Source organism: Oryzias latipes, chromosome 14 (assembly GCF_002234675.1).
Source record: "Oryzias latipes chromosome 14, ASM223467v1".
In the NCBI taxonomy this organism is placed as follows: Eukaryota; Metazoa; Chordata; class Actinopteri; order Beloniformes; family Adrianichthyidae; genus Oryzias; species Oryzias latipes.
This window is the reverse complement of record NC_019872.2, coordinates 12639010-12653646: the sequence shown is the minus strand read 5'-3', so window position 1 is coordinate 12653646 and position 14637 is coordinate 12639010. Positions and strand designations below refer to the sequence as shown.

Genomic DNA, 14637 nt, shown 5'->3' with positions numbered 1-14637 from the left:
TAAACCTGAATTTACTATCAACAAATAAATAAAAGCATGATAATACATAATAAAATAACGTTATTATTATTATTATTATTATTATTATTATTATTATTATTATTATTATTATTATTGTTATTAGTAGTAGTAGTAGTAGTAGTAGTAGTAGTAGTAGTAGTAGTAATAGTAGTAGTAGTTGTTGTAGTAGTAATAGTAGTAGTAGCATTATATTTTCCACTATATTTTTGCGAAAAAGGACAATAGGACGAGTTCTTTTGAATTTGACGTATTTCACCACGAGCTATGAGTAAGGACGTGATGACGTCAGCGTGCGTGCATTCCACAGAGGGAGTGACCGCCGCCGCCAAATTCAAACAGGAAAGTTCTGCTAGCAGCGACAACAAGCCAATTGAACGCGTGGTTTTTAGGTAAGTTACCGCTTCAGCATTTAGCTGGACGTTGGATTGTCTTTTCTGATTTTTATTTTGTAAGACTGAGCTACCAGTGTCGCGTACTTAGCGGCACTTTTACAAACACGACCTTATTTAATTTGAGTGACGTTACAAACTACAAAGTTATAGTTTAGTCGTAGAAGAACAACCGAAAAATTGTGTGGTTCAGCTCTTGCTATTCAAATGTGGTGTTTTATATATGACGATTCATAACATGCTAACATGACTTCGATGTTTGTTTCATCTGTCGATTGAGTAGTGAGAGCCCCGGGAATAAAACAAAGCGGGGTGGGGCAGTTTGATTGACAACTTTGTTCTTTTCACCCAAGTGTGTGTGTGTGTGTGTGTGGGGGGGGGGGGGGGTATACCGGTGTTGGTGAGCTTTTTGACGGTTTGACCCTCAGCGTTACGTTTTAATACAGCTAGTTATTTCTTTTTTAATCATGCACGTGCATGTTTATTTTATTTTGATGGATTTTTAGTGCTTTAATTCTCATTTGCTGACAAACCAGCAAATGAGACTTAACGACTAACTGTCTTAGAGTGTGTGAGCCCCTTGAAAATCTGCCGTTGATTGTGTCTTATTTTATGTATTGTAAGTGCTCAGAATATGATGGACTTTTAATTTAGTGTCCTTTGATATGTTATTCAGTTTTAAAGTATAAAATTATGAGCTCTCTTTCACATGGTTGAAGTCCCGCTCCCATCATTTGATCTATTTTAGGTGTCCTCAGTGGTCTTGGCCATGTTTAACCAGACTTTGAAAAATAAATAAAAAGCCTGTGTCGTTTTTAGGACATAGTTTCTGCAGAGCAGCAGTAGTCCATTTAAAAAATTGCCCTGAGTTTTGGGTGGGACTGTTGGTGCGGAGTGAGTATCCCCATCCCATCTTCCTGTCACCCTTAACTGAGAGTTATCTGTTTACATGCTCTCTGCAAGTTACAGCCCCTCACAACCCCAACTTTACATTACGTTTGCTACAAAAAATGGTGAGCAATATGGAGCTATCCAGCTGTACAGTTTTAAGCCAAATTCCAGCTATCCAACTGCATTTTTTTGTCTGCTCCTGATTCACAATAAAGCAATACTCAGAAATGTAATTTTGAGCTTATTTTCCTTCATGTATGTCCTCCATCATCAGAGAAATGCTATATTAACATCTCCAAAACACCAAAAACTAGGGCTGCACGACATGAGGAAAACTTAATATTGCGATAACGATATAATTTGCGGTATATAAACAAAGAGCAAAACAACCAAAAATGTTATTCCCATTTCATTGCAACAGTTTAAAGATTATACTCCAAATGACCCTCGTCAACATAGGAGGCGAACATCTAACATAATAGGGCTCCATCTGATTGGTCAACAACGTGACGGGGTCCATCCGATTGGTCAAATGCATAAAGGGATTTATTTGATTCGTTTAATGCTTCAAGTTGCCATAAGATTGTTTTAGCACATGTAGGGGAACCATTCATTGCTATTTTCATTGTCTTTTGCGATATGCAGATTGCACAGCTAGATATTGCGATAGCGATAAATTTGCGGTGTATTGTGCAGGCCTACCAAAAACCCAATTTTCATCCTCAAGGCTTTGTTTCCCCTTATGTTTTACGCATCTCTCAGCGCAGCAGTGATGGATGGTGTTGGCAGAGCTGTGGTTGGAGTCTGGCGAGCACACACAGTCCTAGATGAATCAGATGATGCAGAAAACTCTCCAGAAGCTCCTGACCGTTTCCGCAAACTTCGCTCATCATCTTCCCTGAACTCGCTGCGGATGTCTTTGCGCAAGCGCCTCCCACTCCGCTCGGTCCAGACCGGCTCTCTACCGGAAAATCCCACTTGGGAATCCCTGAAGAATCAGCCTAAACCCAATCCAGTCAGCAAATTTACTCGCAGTGCCCGAAACTCCTTTACGGGAATGTACCAGGTAAAGAAAAAAACATGTAAGAATTGTTCTGGGACAATACCATTTGTGTTTCTTTCAACATCGTCCATTCCGCTGTCTTCTCTTACTCAGAGGTTGCAGAAAAAAAGAGAATTTTCCCGTGAGGAGTGTTTGGTTGCAACACCGGGTCAGGAAGGAGATAATGCTTGTTCCTCAAATTATTGCACTCCAAGCCGTACTCCTGGGCGAGCCACAACAGTCAGGCGAACGCCTAGATCTGCAGCTACTCCCAGGCGGACCCCAACCTCTAAAGGCCAAAAGACCCCTGAGGGATCCATTCGTGGGGTTAAAACAGGAGGAGGCAGGAGGCAACTGGTTCGAATGGCTGCTTTACGAAGTCCTTATGCTTCCCCCAACACACAGAGCCAGAGACTGTGAGTTCAGTCACTGCCTGTGTTCATATGTTGGTGTTTCCCCTTTATGTGTTGGTCCTGATGTCAGCTCTGTTTTCTTCTGATTAAACAGAAAGTTTGACCAAGATTTGGAATCCGTTTCTAATGGACTCAGCAGACTCCAGCGTCTGTCTAAAGCCTTTGATGACATTATGGGAAAACGAGACGGGTAACGTACTTTGGTTTTCTGTAAAGTTTTTCTCTCTTTTTTTTTTTTTTTGTTAGTTTGTGTGGTGTTTGTACATGTGTGGTGGAATAAATTCATATCTTCTCCAAAAATGTATAAATAAAAGTGAAGAGCGTATTTATTACTGGAAACCAGCTGGTCATGTTTTTGCAAAACTCTGGTTCCACTCCTGAGCTTCCATTTATTTTCCCCCGCCTTAAGTTGTAAACGTGTCTTTTCACAAAAGGAGGAGGGCAGGCGGACGCAAATACAGATGTGAGAGGAAATTGTTTTTTTTTCTTCTTCCTTTTCCATTATTTCCTGTGTTGACATTAGAAATGCTCATCCAGTCCATAGAGAATCAGATGTAGAGTTAAAAAAAATAAACATAAATGTGAACGGTGACCTTGTGTCTTGTCTGTTCAGTCTTGCAGCTTTGCTGCTGTCCTCCATCCTGTGAAACATCTCATTAGAAGTAAAACACGTTTGTTTCTCTACAGGCAGTTGAAGTGTCCCCTAATTGTGGACTAGTGTGGAAGGTAAAACATGGAGAGATGCGTTTTACTCATTTTACTGCATGACTGTGCATGGCAGTTAACTTGCATCCACTTCCAGTCTGCTTTCAACACAAAACTAAAGAGTTTCCTTTGTTTGATAACCTGCATTGTTTTTTCTATTGTCAGTGTTGTTTGATGTTACAATTCAGAAATGCTGCTCTACCCTCTGTGTTGATGAGTGATGCTCTTATAGACCCATTCCAGTGAACGTTCTGGTTTTAACCTGTTTTGTGGTATTTTTCTGAAAACAGAGGACATGTATATGAAGAAAATTAAGCTCAAAATTGCATTTATTAGTATTTCTTTATTCAAAAACATTGTAAGTTAGGAGCAGGCAAAAAGAGCACTGCCTGAATAAGGAATGCATTTGTGACATAGAAAATACGCTGGGGAAAGAGGGCGGGGTTTGCTCCACCCACAACTCGGAGGCAATTTTTTTATGAACTTCTGCCCCTCCACGGAAACTGTGCCATAGAAAACGACACAGGGTTTTTTATTTTGACTAAAAACTGCATAATCATGATTGAAAGACCATCAGAAACATTTTTGACATCAAAAACGGATCGTAGTGGACCTTTATGGGCAAGTTACTCATTTGTGCAGACAAGGGAGCTTTTCTTTTTTTATTCCAATAATTCTCCTAAATCTTGTTTGTGAAGGGATTACCGGTATTACAATAGAACAACAAGAAAAAGCCATTTGCAAAAGATGCTTATAGAGTATTTAGAGAGGATTATATTCCAGGATCTATGGGACCTTACATTCTGCACAGAGCAAAAATCATTGTTTTTTCTTCTTTTGAATAAATGCTTTATATCCTCCTTAACTCAAGGAATGGTTAGTTCCACTGAACACATGACTATCCCTGACCAACAACAGAGACTCGACTTTCTATCAGGCAATTTTGTAGAGCATGTTTTCTGTTCTCTAATGTTCATACAAGTTGATTTTTAAAATCTTGGTATTTTTCATCAGATCCCAGACAGTTCAACTAAAATACTGTATTTACTTCTTAAAGAAATAAACTAAAAAAGATGTTTTTGATTCTGTTAGTTTCATTTCCTTTATGTGTTTCTTGATGAACAACCCTCGGATATCTGTTTATGCTCATCCTGGGTTGTGCGGGGCCTTTACAGTTTTGTGTTACCCGTTTGTGCTCTTGCTCCAACCGCTGTTGCCTTTGCAGGCCTGCTCTGAAGAAACGCTCCGGAGGAGCTGATGAGGAAGTTGGACCCCAGCGGGAAACTCAGCCGCTCGAACGTCTCACGCCGAGCCTCAAACCTCTCGGACGCCGCGGGTAGCTGGGCTCAAACAGCCGTAAACACGATTCGCAAATCCAACTGAACTATAGAAGCACATGTATGTTTCACCTGAGATCTTTCTTAGCCAAGCTTTTAAAGTTTGTCTTGTTAGTGTTACATGTTGGTTTATCATGTTACTGGGAGACTGTTTAGTGGCATTTTATATTCTATTTCATCCAAACTGTTGGATTCGTTTTTTACACTCACCAGATATTACCTAAAGCAGGATAAATATCTTCTCTAGCTACCTAAGGGATTGTTATATTTGATAGTGTGTTTGTCTAGCTGTTACTAAAATGGAATATTTTTGTATTCTTTTGTTACTAATATTGTTATCTTACTTTTTAACATGAGCTGCTGCCCATTATCCATTACCAAACCAGTATCTGCACTTCCAACACTAGATTTACTAACAAAAGCTGTGTCTTTTACTTTATATAAACAATAATGCTACTGACATTTTTTCAAATGTGCATTCAATAAAACCAAATTATTACTTTTATATTCTTTAAGAGTGGGATTTTTGTTTTCCTTGTTCAACTTTTTTTTATTGTTGCAGATAAGGTTGATGATTTTTTTTCCCTTTAAACTGTGAGAAAAATCATGATTTATCAGATTAAAAACTTTAAGTCAGTTTGATGCCTAATGACCCACATTTTTTATTCATTTGTAATCGCTGCAAAAATGGAAAAACTGATCTTCAAATTTCTACAAAACAAAGGTTGTACACCCCTGAGAAACATTTATGTATATATAAATGCTTTTGTTCTTTCGTCAAACGTTCTAACATTTGAATTGATTGCAGTACTAACTGAATAAATCACATAGAATTCAATGAATTTTGCTTTATGTTTTTAATAAAGGTACACATACTCTTTCTTTTCATGCAAGAATAACACTGGAGAATGCTGGAGTATTTTTTTTTCTCAATATAATTGCAATTTATGATGAAGACTTGTGAATAATGTGTGCAAAAGATCTTCATTTGTAGTGTTAAGAATTTACTTAAGAATGGTTTCTTCTTTTTGCAAGCATTTATGGAGCCTAGAACATATTTGTTGTAATTGAGAATTGTTTTGGTATCGTCTAAACTAAATTTGATGAAATGATTTCACCATTTTAGGAATCATTAACTTAAACCTTTAAATTGATGGTTTGATACCTTTTTTCCCGTTATTTTACGCTATGTGAAGAAAGAATCAGTAAAGTAATGCTATATTTATCCAAAGGCTTTCATTCATAAAGACAACAGTTTTATTTATAAATAAATAAAAGAACAAAACATTTTAATAAAAAGAGGAATGGAGAAAAAAATGACTATTAAAACTTGACCAAATCTGTCCATAATTTCCTAAACTAAAGGGAATATTTGCCCCTACTTGACTGGTTTCAAAGTTCAACTGTGGAATTTTCATCTTAGTATTTGAATAAATGTGTGCCAGTACAACAATTGTAAATTGTGTCTGGGACAGTTTCCCAGCTTTACGTTTTTGTTGGTTTGTTTTTTTGTGGCAGAGGTTTATTGAAAGTTAAATCCTTTAACTGTAAAGATAACTTCTTTTAAACAGTCAGTGGTCAGAACAGACATGGAAATATGGAAATAGCAATGGTAAAAAGGAAATTAAGGAATTCACAAGAAGAAAGGTGAATTTAAAAAGGGATATATAGACACAATAATAAGCAGTTACAAATTATGGGATATTGATTAGCTGTAGATCACATAGTATTTTGGATCAAATTTCTTTTCTATTAAGGTTGCAGATGAAAATATAAGCAGTTCTTTGTGAAAAATTATGATTTGTTTGTTATTAAAGAATCAACTATGTGTATGCAGAATTTACCCATTACAGCATCCAAATTATTTCCATGATTTTGTTTTCCAAAACAGTTCCAAAAATGACGTTCTTAAAAACGTTCTGACAAACATGAAATTTTGGGGAAGAGCCATGAGTGTACATTGTCCTAAAAAGGCATTAGACTAAATTTTCCCCGCTGTGTGTGTCTGTTCGTTTTGTCCCTCGTTGCTTTCCGTTCTTAGCTCACGCCCCGTAGAAGTCGCCTCTCTTCAGCCTCTCCGGCTTTGTAACTAGGGCTGAAGCCACGCTGCGGCTACTTTCACAAGAACACCGGGGCTGCTTTCTGCTAAATAATGGCCCTTCACATCCCTAAGGCTCCGGGCTTTGCCCAAATGTTAAAAGACGGTGCGAAGGTAAGAATTTGATTCGGGTTTTGAGGTGAAAGAAGCATTTTATAGCGTAGTCGGGAAGTAGCGTGCTAACTACCGCTAGCCCATGATTTAGCATCGTCGTTTAGTCATGTGGGAGAGTTCTAGAAGCCATGCAGGCCGCTGGAACTAAGCTGCAGAATAGAGACCTGATGCAGTACGGGGGCTATTATTTTCCCCTTTATTTGTTTGTTCTCATTATCTCAGTATTTTGCTTATTTCAAAGCGTTTGGCGTTTTTATATATTTGGATTATGTTGTAGTTTTACGCTGCTGTCAGTGTCAAGCTCCTGATCCAGAAGATGCTTAGCTAACTGTTAAGAGGAAGGATGTAATACTTGCTTTTTTTTATTTGCTGATCTTCATTATACACAACTTTATTTTTATAGGGTGGGTAATTTTGGCCTCCATTGCCCCTCATATTTACAAATTATTATAATTTAAAGGTATGTCAGTCACTGCTTTGTAGATGATATAATATGAATGCCAAAATGTATTGTTGTCCTCCAGCACTTTTCAGGCTTAGAAGAGGCAGTCTTTCGTAACATCAGAGCATGTAAGGAGCTTTCTCAAACCACGCGCACCGCCTATGGACCTAACGGTGAGTTCATGACTTTGCATGAATGTCAGAAATGGTTTTGTTTGCTGATTGAAATGTTAAAGAATCCCTCTAATGATGTGATTCTCTCCCAGGTATGAACAAAATGGTAATCAACCACTTGGAAAAGCTGTTTGTCACCAATGATGCTGCAACGATCCTCCGAGAGCTCGAGGTGGGAAGACGTTTGGTTGCAGCTCTTTAAAATGCCATCAAAACCACAAAAGTTAACCTTTAATTGAAACTTTTTCTTTTTTTTTTTGTTTGTTTTTTATGATAACTATATTGCAGGTGCAACATCCAGCAGCCAAAATGATTGTGATGGCATCCCACATGCAAGAGCAGGAAGTTGGAGATGGAACCAACTTTGTCTTGGTGTTTGCTGGAGCTCTTCTGGAGATGGCAGAGGAGCTCCTCAGAATGGGGTTGTCTGTGTCGGAGGTAAAGCATTAGCACGACACCACTAAGATTAAATATTACAGATTATACACAAATATTTCAATCTGACCCAAAATAGCAGCGATGGAAGGGTTTCCTATTCTCCTTGACAGGTGATTGAAGGTTATGAGCAGGCGTGTAAGAAGGCCCTGGAGATCCTGCCGGACTGCGTTTGTTCTTCAGCCAAAAATCTCCATGACGTCAATGAGGCTGCATCCTTCATCCGCACCGCCGTCATGAGTAAACAGTACGGCAACGAGGACTTTTTTGCCAACCTTATTGCCCAAGCGTGCGGTGAGTCGAGCTGTCCAGATTGCCGGTGGTAAAAATGATGACCCTCATCTCACTTCCTCCTTCATGTTTCATTTGTGTGCCATAGTTTCCATTTTCCCAGAGTCTGGCAGTTTCAATGTGGATAACGTCAGAGTGTGCAAAATCCCGGTAAGGATTCTTTTTTTTTTTACTTTTGTATGTGTGTTTAACCACGTTTTACTTGTCTCTAATTTACAGTCTGTCTTGTTTTCAGGGTTGTGGCGTGACGGCATCATCCGTGCTTCATGGAATGGTCTTTAAGAAGGAGGCAGAGGGAGACGTCACATCAGTTAAAGATGCCAAGATCGCTGTATTTTCCTGCCCCTTTGACTGCATGGTGACAGAGACAAAGGTAACGGGTTTCAATTAGTCCAAATTCAAAGTTTTTAAGATTTCATTGAGTTTTGCAAAATTTCCATAAGTATTTTATAAATTTTTATAAATAGAAAATGAAACAATCAAGGGGGGACAAAATAAAAGAATTTGCTTGAAATGAAACCAACTGATCAATTTGGTGGGTCAATATTGGATTATAGGATATTGGAAATAGTTTTCTAATATAATATTGGAATACAAAATTATAATATATAATATAATATTGGAATATTGGATTGGAAATTGTAAATTTTTTTGTATTACTATGGATTTAGTTTTTGATTAATCCAAATTTTTTCATGCTGTTTAAACTTCTGTATTTGTTCTTGAGCAGATTCGTTTTACCAGAATTTCTGTTCTTTCTCTTGATTTGGATACACTAGTTTACATGGAGACCACATTTAAAGGAAATACATTTTTTTAATGGATTGAAATTCTGAAATTTAAAATTTTATGGGTTTCTGATTGTTACAATCCTATTTGGATTTCCTTGTCTATGTCTGATAAAAGATTTCCTTTACATCTGATTATAGAAGCCTATTTTATGGAATATTTGAATTACACCTCATGAAAATGTTTGTGAGGAATTTTATTTTTTTATTTTTTATTTTGAAGTTCAAATAAAAGTTAAGGCAGCTTAAGGACACAACTTTTTTCTGCTTTGTTTTTCCCACAGGGAACAGTGTTGATAAATAACGCTAAAGAGCTCATGAACTTCAGTAAGGGAGAGGAGGACCTGATGGAGTCTCAGGTGAAAGCCATCAAGGATGCTGGCGCCAGCGTGGTGGTAACTGGGGGCAAAGTGGCTGACATGGCGCTCCACTACGCCAACAAGTACAAGCTAATGGTTGTCAGGTCAGAGCTGCCTTTTGTTAAAACTGTTGCATCGTATTTGAACCCATATTTTTAGTGTTTCCACGTCACTGAAGTGGTAAGCGATGTTGTATGTTGCATTTCAGTCCTCTTTTGTGTTTCCTCCTAGGCTGAACAGCAAGTGGGACCTCAGGAGGCTCTGCAAGACTGTGGGCGCAGTCGCTCTGCCGAGAATAGTGAGTGTGACTTCCTTTGATCAGGTGATGAAATACCGAAACATGCAATAACTTTCTTTATGCATTTTAGACTGCTCCAACTCCAGATGAAATGGGTCACTGCGATAATGTGTATGTGGCAGAGGTGGGAGACACTCAGGTGGTGGTTTTCAAACACGGTTAGTGTCTGTTTTTTACTGTTCGGGGTTTGACTCGTTTGAAATGAGACGTAGAAATAACCTGATCTTTATTGCTCTGCAGAAAAAGAGGATGGGGCCATTTCAACTGTGGTGATCAGAGGCTCCACTGACAACCTGATGGATGACATTGAGAGAGCTGTTGATGACGGAGTCAACACCTTCAAGGTTCTGGTCAGGGTAAGTTCATGATGTAAGACAGAAGATCTTGAATCCCAGCAGATTTTAAAGACCCACTCAGATGAAAATTTTGTTTTTAACATGTTCTTGTGGCATTTTTCTGACGATTGAGGACATTTTTAGAAAATTAAGCTCGACCTCGCTTTTGATTTTAGGTTAAAATAAAAGGCATAATCATAATTAAAAGACCAATGGGATCAAAAGAGGATCAGAGGGGGTCTTTTTGGTCGACACAGCAGCCACAGTGTGTCTCTCATGCAGGACAAGCGACTGGTACCTGGAGGAGGAGCCACAGAGATTGAGCTGGCCAAGCAGATCACCTCATATGGAGAGGTACCACGACTTTGGTGTATCATCAGAGACACATTAGGTTCACACAGTGCCAGCTTTTTGATTTTACAAGCATCTGCTTCTGTCTTTCTGCAGTCCTGCCCTGGTCTGGAGCAGTATTCCATCAAAAAGTTTGCAGACGCCTTTGAGGCGCTGCCTCGCGCTCTGGCCGAGAACTCTGGGGTCAAGGGTAATGAGCTCATTTCTAAACTGTACGCTGCTCATCATGAGGGAAACAAAAACACAGGCTTTGACATTGAGGTATGTAAATGTGTGCTTTATTTTGAAATTATTGATAAAGTTGCCTAAACTATTCTAACTTTATCCTCCTTGATGACTCTTTAGGCGTCACCAGTATGATGAAAATGCATCTCTTTTTTTAGCTACTTGCTCTTTTGATTTTTAAAAACACATTTTCTATAGACAGTTTGCGGTGTTAATTAAGGGTCAAGTTGAATCTTCACTTGTTGTGATTTAAATGAAAGCTAAAAATGGCACTCGTCTGCAGGGAGAGGGCCCTGCAGTGAAGGACATGCTCAAAGCTGGCATCCTGGACCCATACCTGGTCAAACACTGGGGGATTAGGATGGCCACAAATGCTGCTGTCACAGTGCTGAGAGTGGATCAGGTATGACAGCTACACTAATCCAAAAACTCAGTTGGACACTAAATTAAATACTGTACTTTTGGATTTATGCTGCGAGTGACAAAATCTTGAAACGCTTAATATTATTTTGATACAAAAACATGTTTTTTCCAGTAGAAATATACACTACCAGTCATGATTTTTAGAACCCCCCCCAATTATATTGGTACCTTTTTATTTTTGAAAGTTGCAACTAAAGCCTGGTTTACACCTTACAGCAACCTGCCATCGCATCAATCGCAGGCTCTAGTTCATACTAACTGTGATGAAATCCTGAGTTTATACTTCTCAAGCGACACAATTGCTCCTGCATTTATTTTGACCATGAAGGACATCTCCATCATGCACTTGCTGCGTCTGTTCCTCCACTAAACAGAAGCAGGTAATACAGAGGCGGAAGAAGAAAGACTGCAAGATCTGTGAGAAGCAGCTTGTTTTGTTGTTAGGACACGTGCACTACTTAGTTTTTACTTAGGATGGGTACCAAACTGAAACTCTGTGCCATGTTGCTGCCATCAACATAAAAACACGGATGGCGGTGCTTTGCAGCGTGCTCAGATAAGAACGAGTGAAGCAGTGCAGCTGCACAGCGACTCATGCACTGAGCATCAGCCGTGCACGGAGCCAAAGTTCTGCAGAACCTCAATGCAATAGATTCTAGTTTAGCGATCTTATAGATCAGAGTGATGTGTACAACGCTCTGCAAAAGGCCAACGCCGTGGCGATGAGCGGTGAAATCCGTGTTTACTTTTGCGTGTGAGAAAACGGAGCTGCAGTGCAGACTGTCATGTAAACAAAGCATCTTAGCCACATTAAAGCGTCTCCTTCACCCTGTTAATGTTGCCTTATGACACTTAGTTTCTAGAAAGAATTCGTGTTTGTTTGTTATTGAAGCACCGTTCTGGTTCCTGAACCATTTAAAGATACTGGAGAAGCTACATTTAGCAATGTTAAAAATAAACCGCTCTTAATTTCCTCAATCATACTTTTAGAACCTTATTGGTGGTTAAATTCATTCTGTTCTTGTTTTGTTTTTTTCTTATACTGAAAGATATTTGACTGTTTCCTTTAAGAACAAATATATTTCAAGTTACCAAAATCAAAGCACTATGGGTGAATTTGCTTTGGTAAAAGCAACTTGTATATGCGATACAGTTGCAGATCTTAACATTGTGATCATTAAATAAAACGACTTTTACCATTTTATTATAATAAAAGCTGTAATAATATTCAGGTAGAGTTAGGCCTGCACAAATTTATCATTTTCGCCACATCAAGCTGTGCAATATGCATACCGTAAAAGATGTCAAAAATCGCAATAAATGTTTACCTTAAATGTGCTAAAACAAACTCATGGCAGCTTGAAATATTAAACAAATGAAATAAATCCCTTTATACATTTAACCAATTAGAAGGACCCGTTTACGTTGTTGATCAATCAGATGAGCCCTTTTATGTTTGATGTTTGCCTCCTACGTCGACAAGGGTCATTTGGAGTATAATTTCTAAACTGTTTCAGTGAAATGGAAATTATGTTTTTTTTTTTTTTTGCTATTTGTTTATTTACCGCAATTTATATCGTTATCACAATATTAATTACCAATATCGCATATCGCGAGTTTTCCTCATATCGTGCAGCCCTAGGTAGAGTTTTTTTCAGTCGTAATGTTAAAAACACAGAAAATGTGTTCTGCTACTATATTGCGATATGTATTTTATCATAGGACATGTAACGGTATACGTATCGTAGCTCCAGACACTTGGGATACACACCCCTAGTCTAAGAGAACATCACACTTCTGATAAAGAAAGAAGTTCCTCGTTTGCCCTAGTTTTTTATTTTTGAGTGCAACAAGACATTACATAAAACATTTTTTTTACCTTTCATCAAAAACCTGAAAATGGCATGTTCTAAAACTTGACCAGTAGTTTACTTGAGTGAGATTTCCTTCTCATCCAATGGAGAAAACAAACCTATAACAGGAAATGATGAACTAACTAGATATGAAGGATAAAGTCACATCCAGAATTCTACATGTGACACTATTGGTTCCTGCTATTTGATGTAGCTTTTTTGAACAAACTCATGATTGTAAAGTAGTGGATGATCTAGATGTTTGTGTAGGAGAACGTGGCCATAACATAGAACAGAGAATAAAAGCAGAAATTCATGCTGGACATTGTGAAATTCAGGGCATCACTGCAGCCTGTTAATTGAAGCTTTGTAAAATGGCCATCAACATTTTAGAATCCAAGATGCAGTAAGCCGGTCATAATAAAAACATGGCATTCAGTGGAAACAACAAAAACCAGCAAATATTAAGTGTGTGTTTGTGTGTGCGCAACCCAGATCATCATGGCTAAGCCTGCAGGGGGACCCAAAACTCCCAAGCAGAGAGGCCATTGGGACAAGGATGGTTGGGACGAAGAGCCTGATCATTTTGACACCCATTAGCGGGCTCTCGCGCACACAGAGCCCCCGCAGTAGGTCTCGGAACGTGTGTGCACTTCTAACTAAAGACTGCAGATGAACTCAAAGGACACTAAATGCAAAACAACAGATCTGTCACTACTAACGACAAACTCTGCAGAGATGCAAACAATTTTGAGATTCACTTTTTCTAGTACTTCTAACAACACGGCGTGTGTCACTGTGATGCAGCATGAAACAAACTGGATGTTGCGTGATTGCATGATGCATGTAATCCTTTTTCTTTCAGTGGACATCCTCAAGAGGTATTGTGTTTGTTTGTTCTTGGAAACTTGTAAAGAAGACTAGAAAAACAGATTTTATTGCCCAACTTGTTCATTTCTTGTGGTGCAAAGTTTTCTAGAGAAAACATTTTAGGTCCCACTCAGATCATCTTTTGATCTATTTTTAAAGCGTCCCCAGTGTCTTTTAGAGTATAATTATGCCCTTTTTCTTTTCTTTTTTTTGGCAAAATAAAAAAAATCTGCCATTTTCTTGGGCATTTTTGGCAGAGCAGCCATAGTTCATCAGAAATTTACGTCTTGAGTTGCAGACAGAACTTGGTTCGGAGTGAGCCAATTTTAGGCTTAATTTCCTTACTATATTTTGTAGACTTATTGGGTGGAATTTGCAGTCATTTGAACCAAATTTTCCCCTGTCACATGCATTTCTAGTACTTTTCATTAGAATTCTTTTCTAACTTTAATGGGTGTTGTTGTCTGACCATGTTATTTTTTGAGTTGCATGGATTTGTCTTTTATTTCTTCTGGTAGGAATTATTTTTATTTTCATTTTCTTTCAGATCATCATGGCTAAACCAGCAGGCGGCCCCAAACCTCCAGAGGGCAAGAAGAACTTTGACGACGACGACTAAAGCCAACGCTCTACTCACCCACGTTTTCTACCTGTTTATTTAAAGCTCAGTTTTCTTTTATTTTGTAGGAACTGCATTGGTTGACAAAGTAAAACCACGAAAGTAAACATCGCCCTGCTTTTTATGTTCAAAGTTCAAAATAAAAGGCACTCGTGTTATCAGAGG

The 14637-nt window shown here is 38.4% G+C and overlaps 2 protein-coding genes across 5 annotated transcripts; both read left to right on the top strand.

Moving 5' to 3' along the window:
* Positions 1-257: 257 nt before the first annotated feature.
* On the top strand, positions 258-5640 carry LOC101171023. 3 transcript variants are annotated; one of them, XM_011483549.2, is made up of 6 exons: positions 258-410; positions 2064-2367; positions 2458-2759; positions 2851-2946; positions 3444-3482; positions 4687-5640. In XM_011483549.2, exons 1-5 carry the CDS (start codon positions 286-288, stop codon positions 3472-3474), a joined length of 858 nt encoding a protein of 285 aa, XP_011481851.2. In that variant the 5' UTR covers positions 258-285; the 3' UTR covers positions 3475-3482; positions 4687-5640. The 3 variants fall into 3 exon arrangements, with proteins under 3 accessions (XP_011481851.2, XP_004076507.3, XP_011481852.1); XM_004076459.3 differs by lacking the exon at positions 3444-3482; XM_011483550.3 differs by lacking the exon at positions 3444-3482 and having other exon boundaries at positions 318-410; positions 2069-2367.
* A 1157-nt stretch (positions 5641-6797) lies between these two features.
* Positions 6798-14635, top strand: cct8 (chaperonin containing TCP1 subunit 8). 2 transcript variants are annotated; one of them, XM_011483553.2, is made up of 16 exons: positions 6798-7010; positions 7535-7625; positions 7718-7797; positions 7914-8063; positions 8174-8354; positions 8440-8501; positions 8587-8724; positions 9424-9602; positions 9730-9796; positions 9867-9954; positions 10037-10152; positions 10414-10485; positions 10579-10743; positions 10991-11110; positions 13479-13612; positions 14401-14633. In XM_011483553.2, exons 1-15 carry the CDS (start codon positions 6951-6953, stop codon positions 13581-13583), a joined length of 1674 nt encoding a protein of 557 aa, XP_011481855.1. In that variant the 5' UTR covers positions 6798-6950; the 3' UTR covers positions 13584-13612; positions 14401-14633. The 2 variants fall into 2 exon arrangements, with proteins under 2 accessions (XP_011481855.1, XP_004076436.1); XM_004076388.3 differs by lacking the exon at positions 13479-13612 and having other exon boundaries at positions 14401-14635.
* The last annotated feature ends 2 nt before the right edge of the window (positions 14636-14637 follow it).

Coding starts and splice junctions, on each gene's coding strand:
- LOC101171023 (XM_004076459.3), top strand. CDS start 286: ATGAGTAAGGACGTGATGACGTCAGCGTGCGTGCATTCCACAGAGGGA. Junction 2,368..2,457: donor CCTTTACGGGAATGTACCAG/GTAAAGAAAAAA, acceptor TCTCTTACTCAG/AGGTTGCAGAAAAAAAGAGA. Junction 2,760..2,850: donor AACACACAGAGCCAGAGACT/GTGAGTTCAGTC, acceptor CTGATTAAACAG/AAAGTTTGACCAAGATTTGG.
- cct8 (XM_011483553.2), top strand. CDS start 6,951: ATGGCCCTTCACATCCCTAAGGCTCCGGGCTTTGCCCAAATGTTAAAA. Junction 8,355..8,439: donor CCTTATTGCCCAAGCGTGCG/GTGAGTCGAGCT, acceptor TGTGTGCCATAG/TTTCCATTTTCCCAGAGTCT. Junction 10,153..10,413: donor CCTTCAAGGTTCTGGTCAGG/GTAAGTTCATGA, acceptor TCTCTCATGCAG/GACAAGCGACTGGTACCTGG.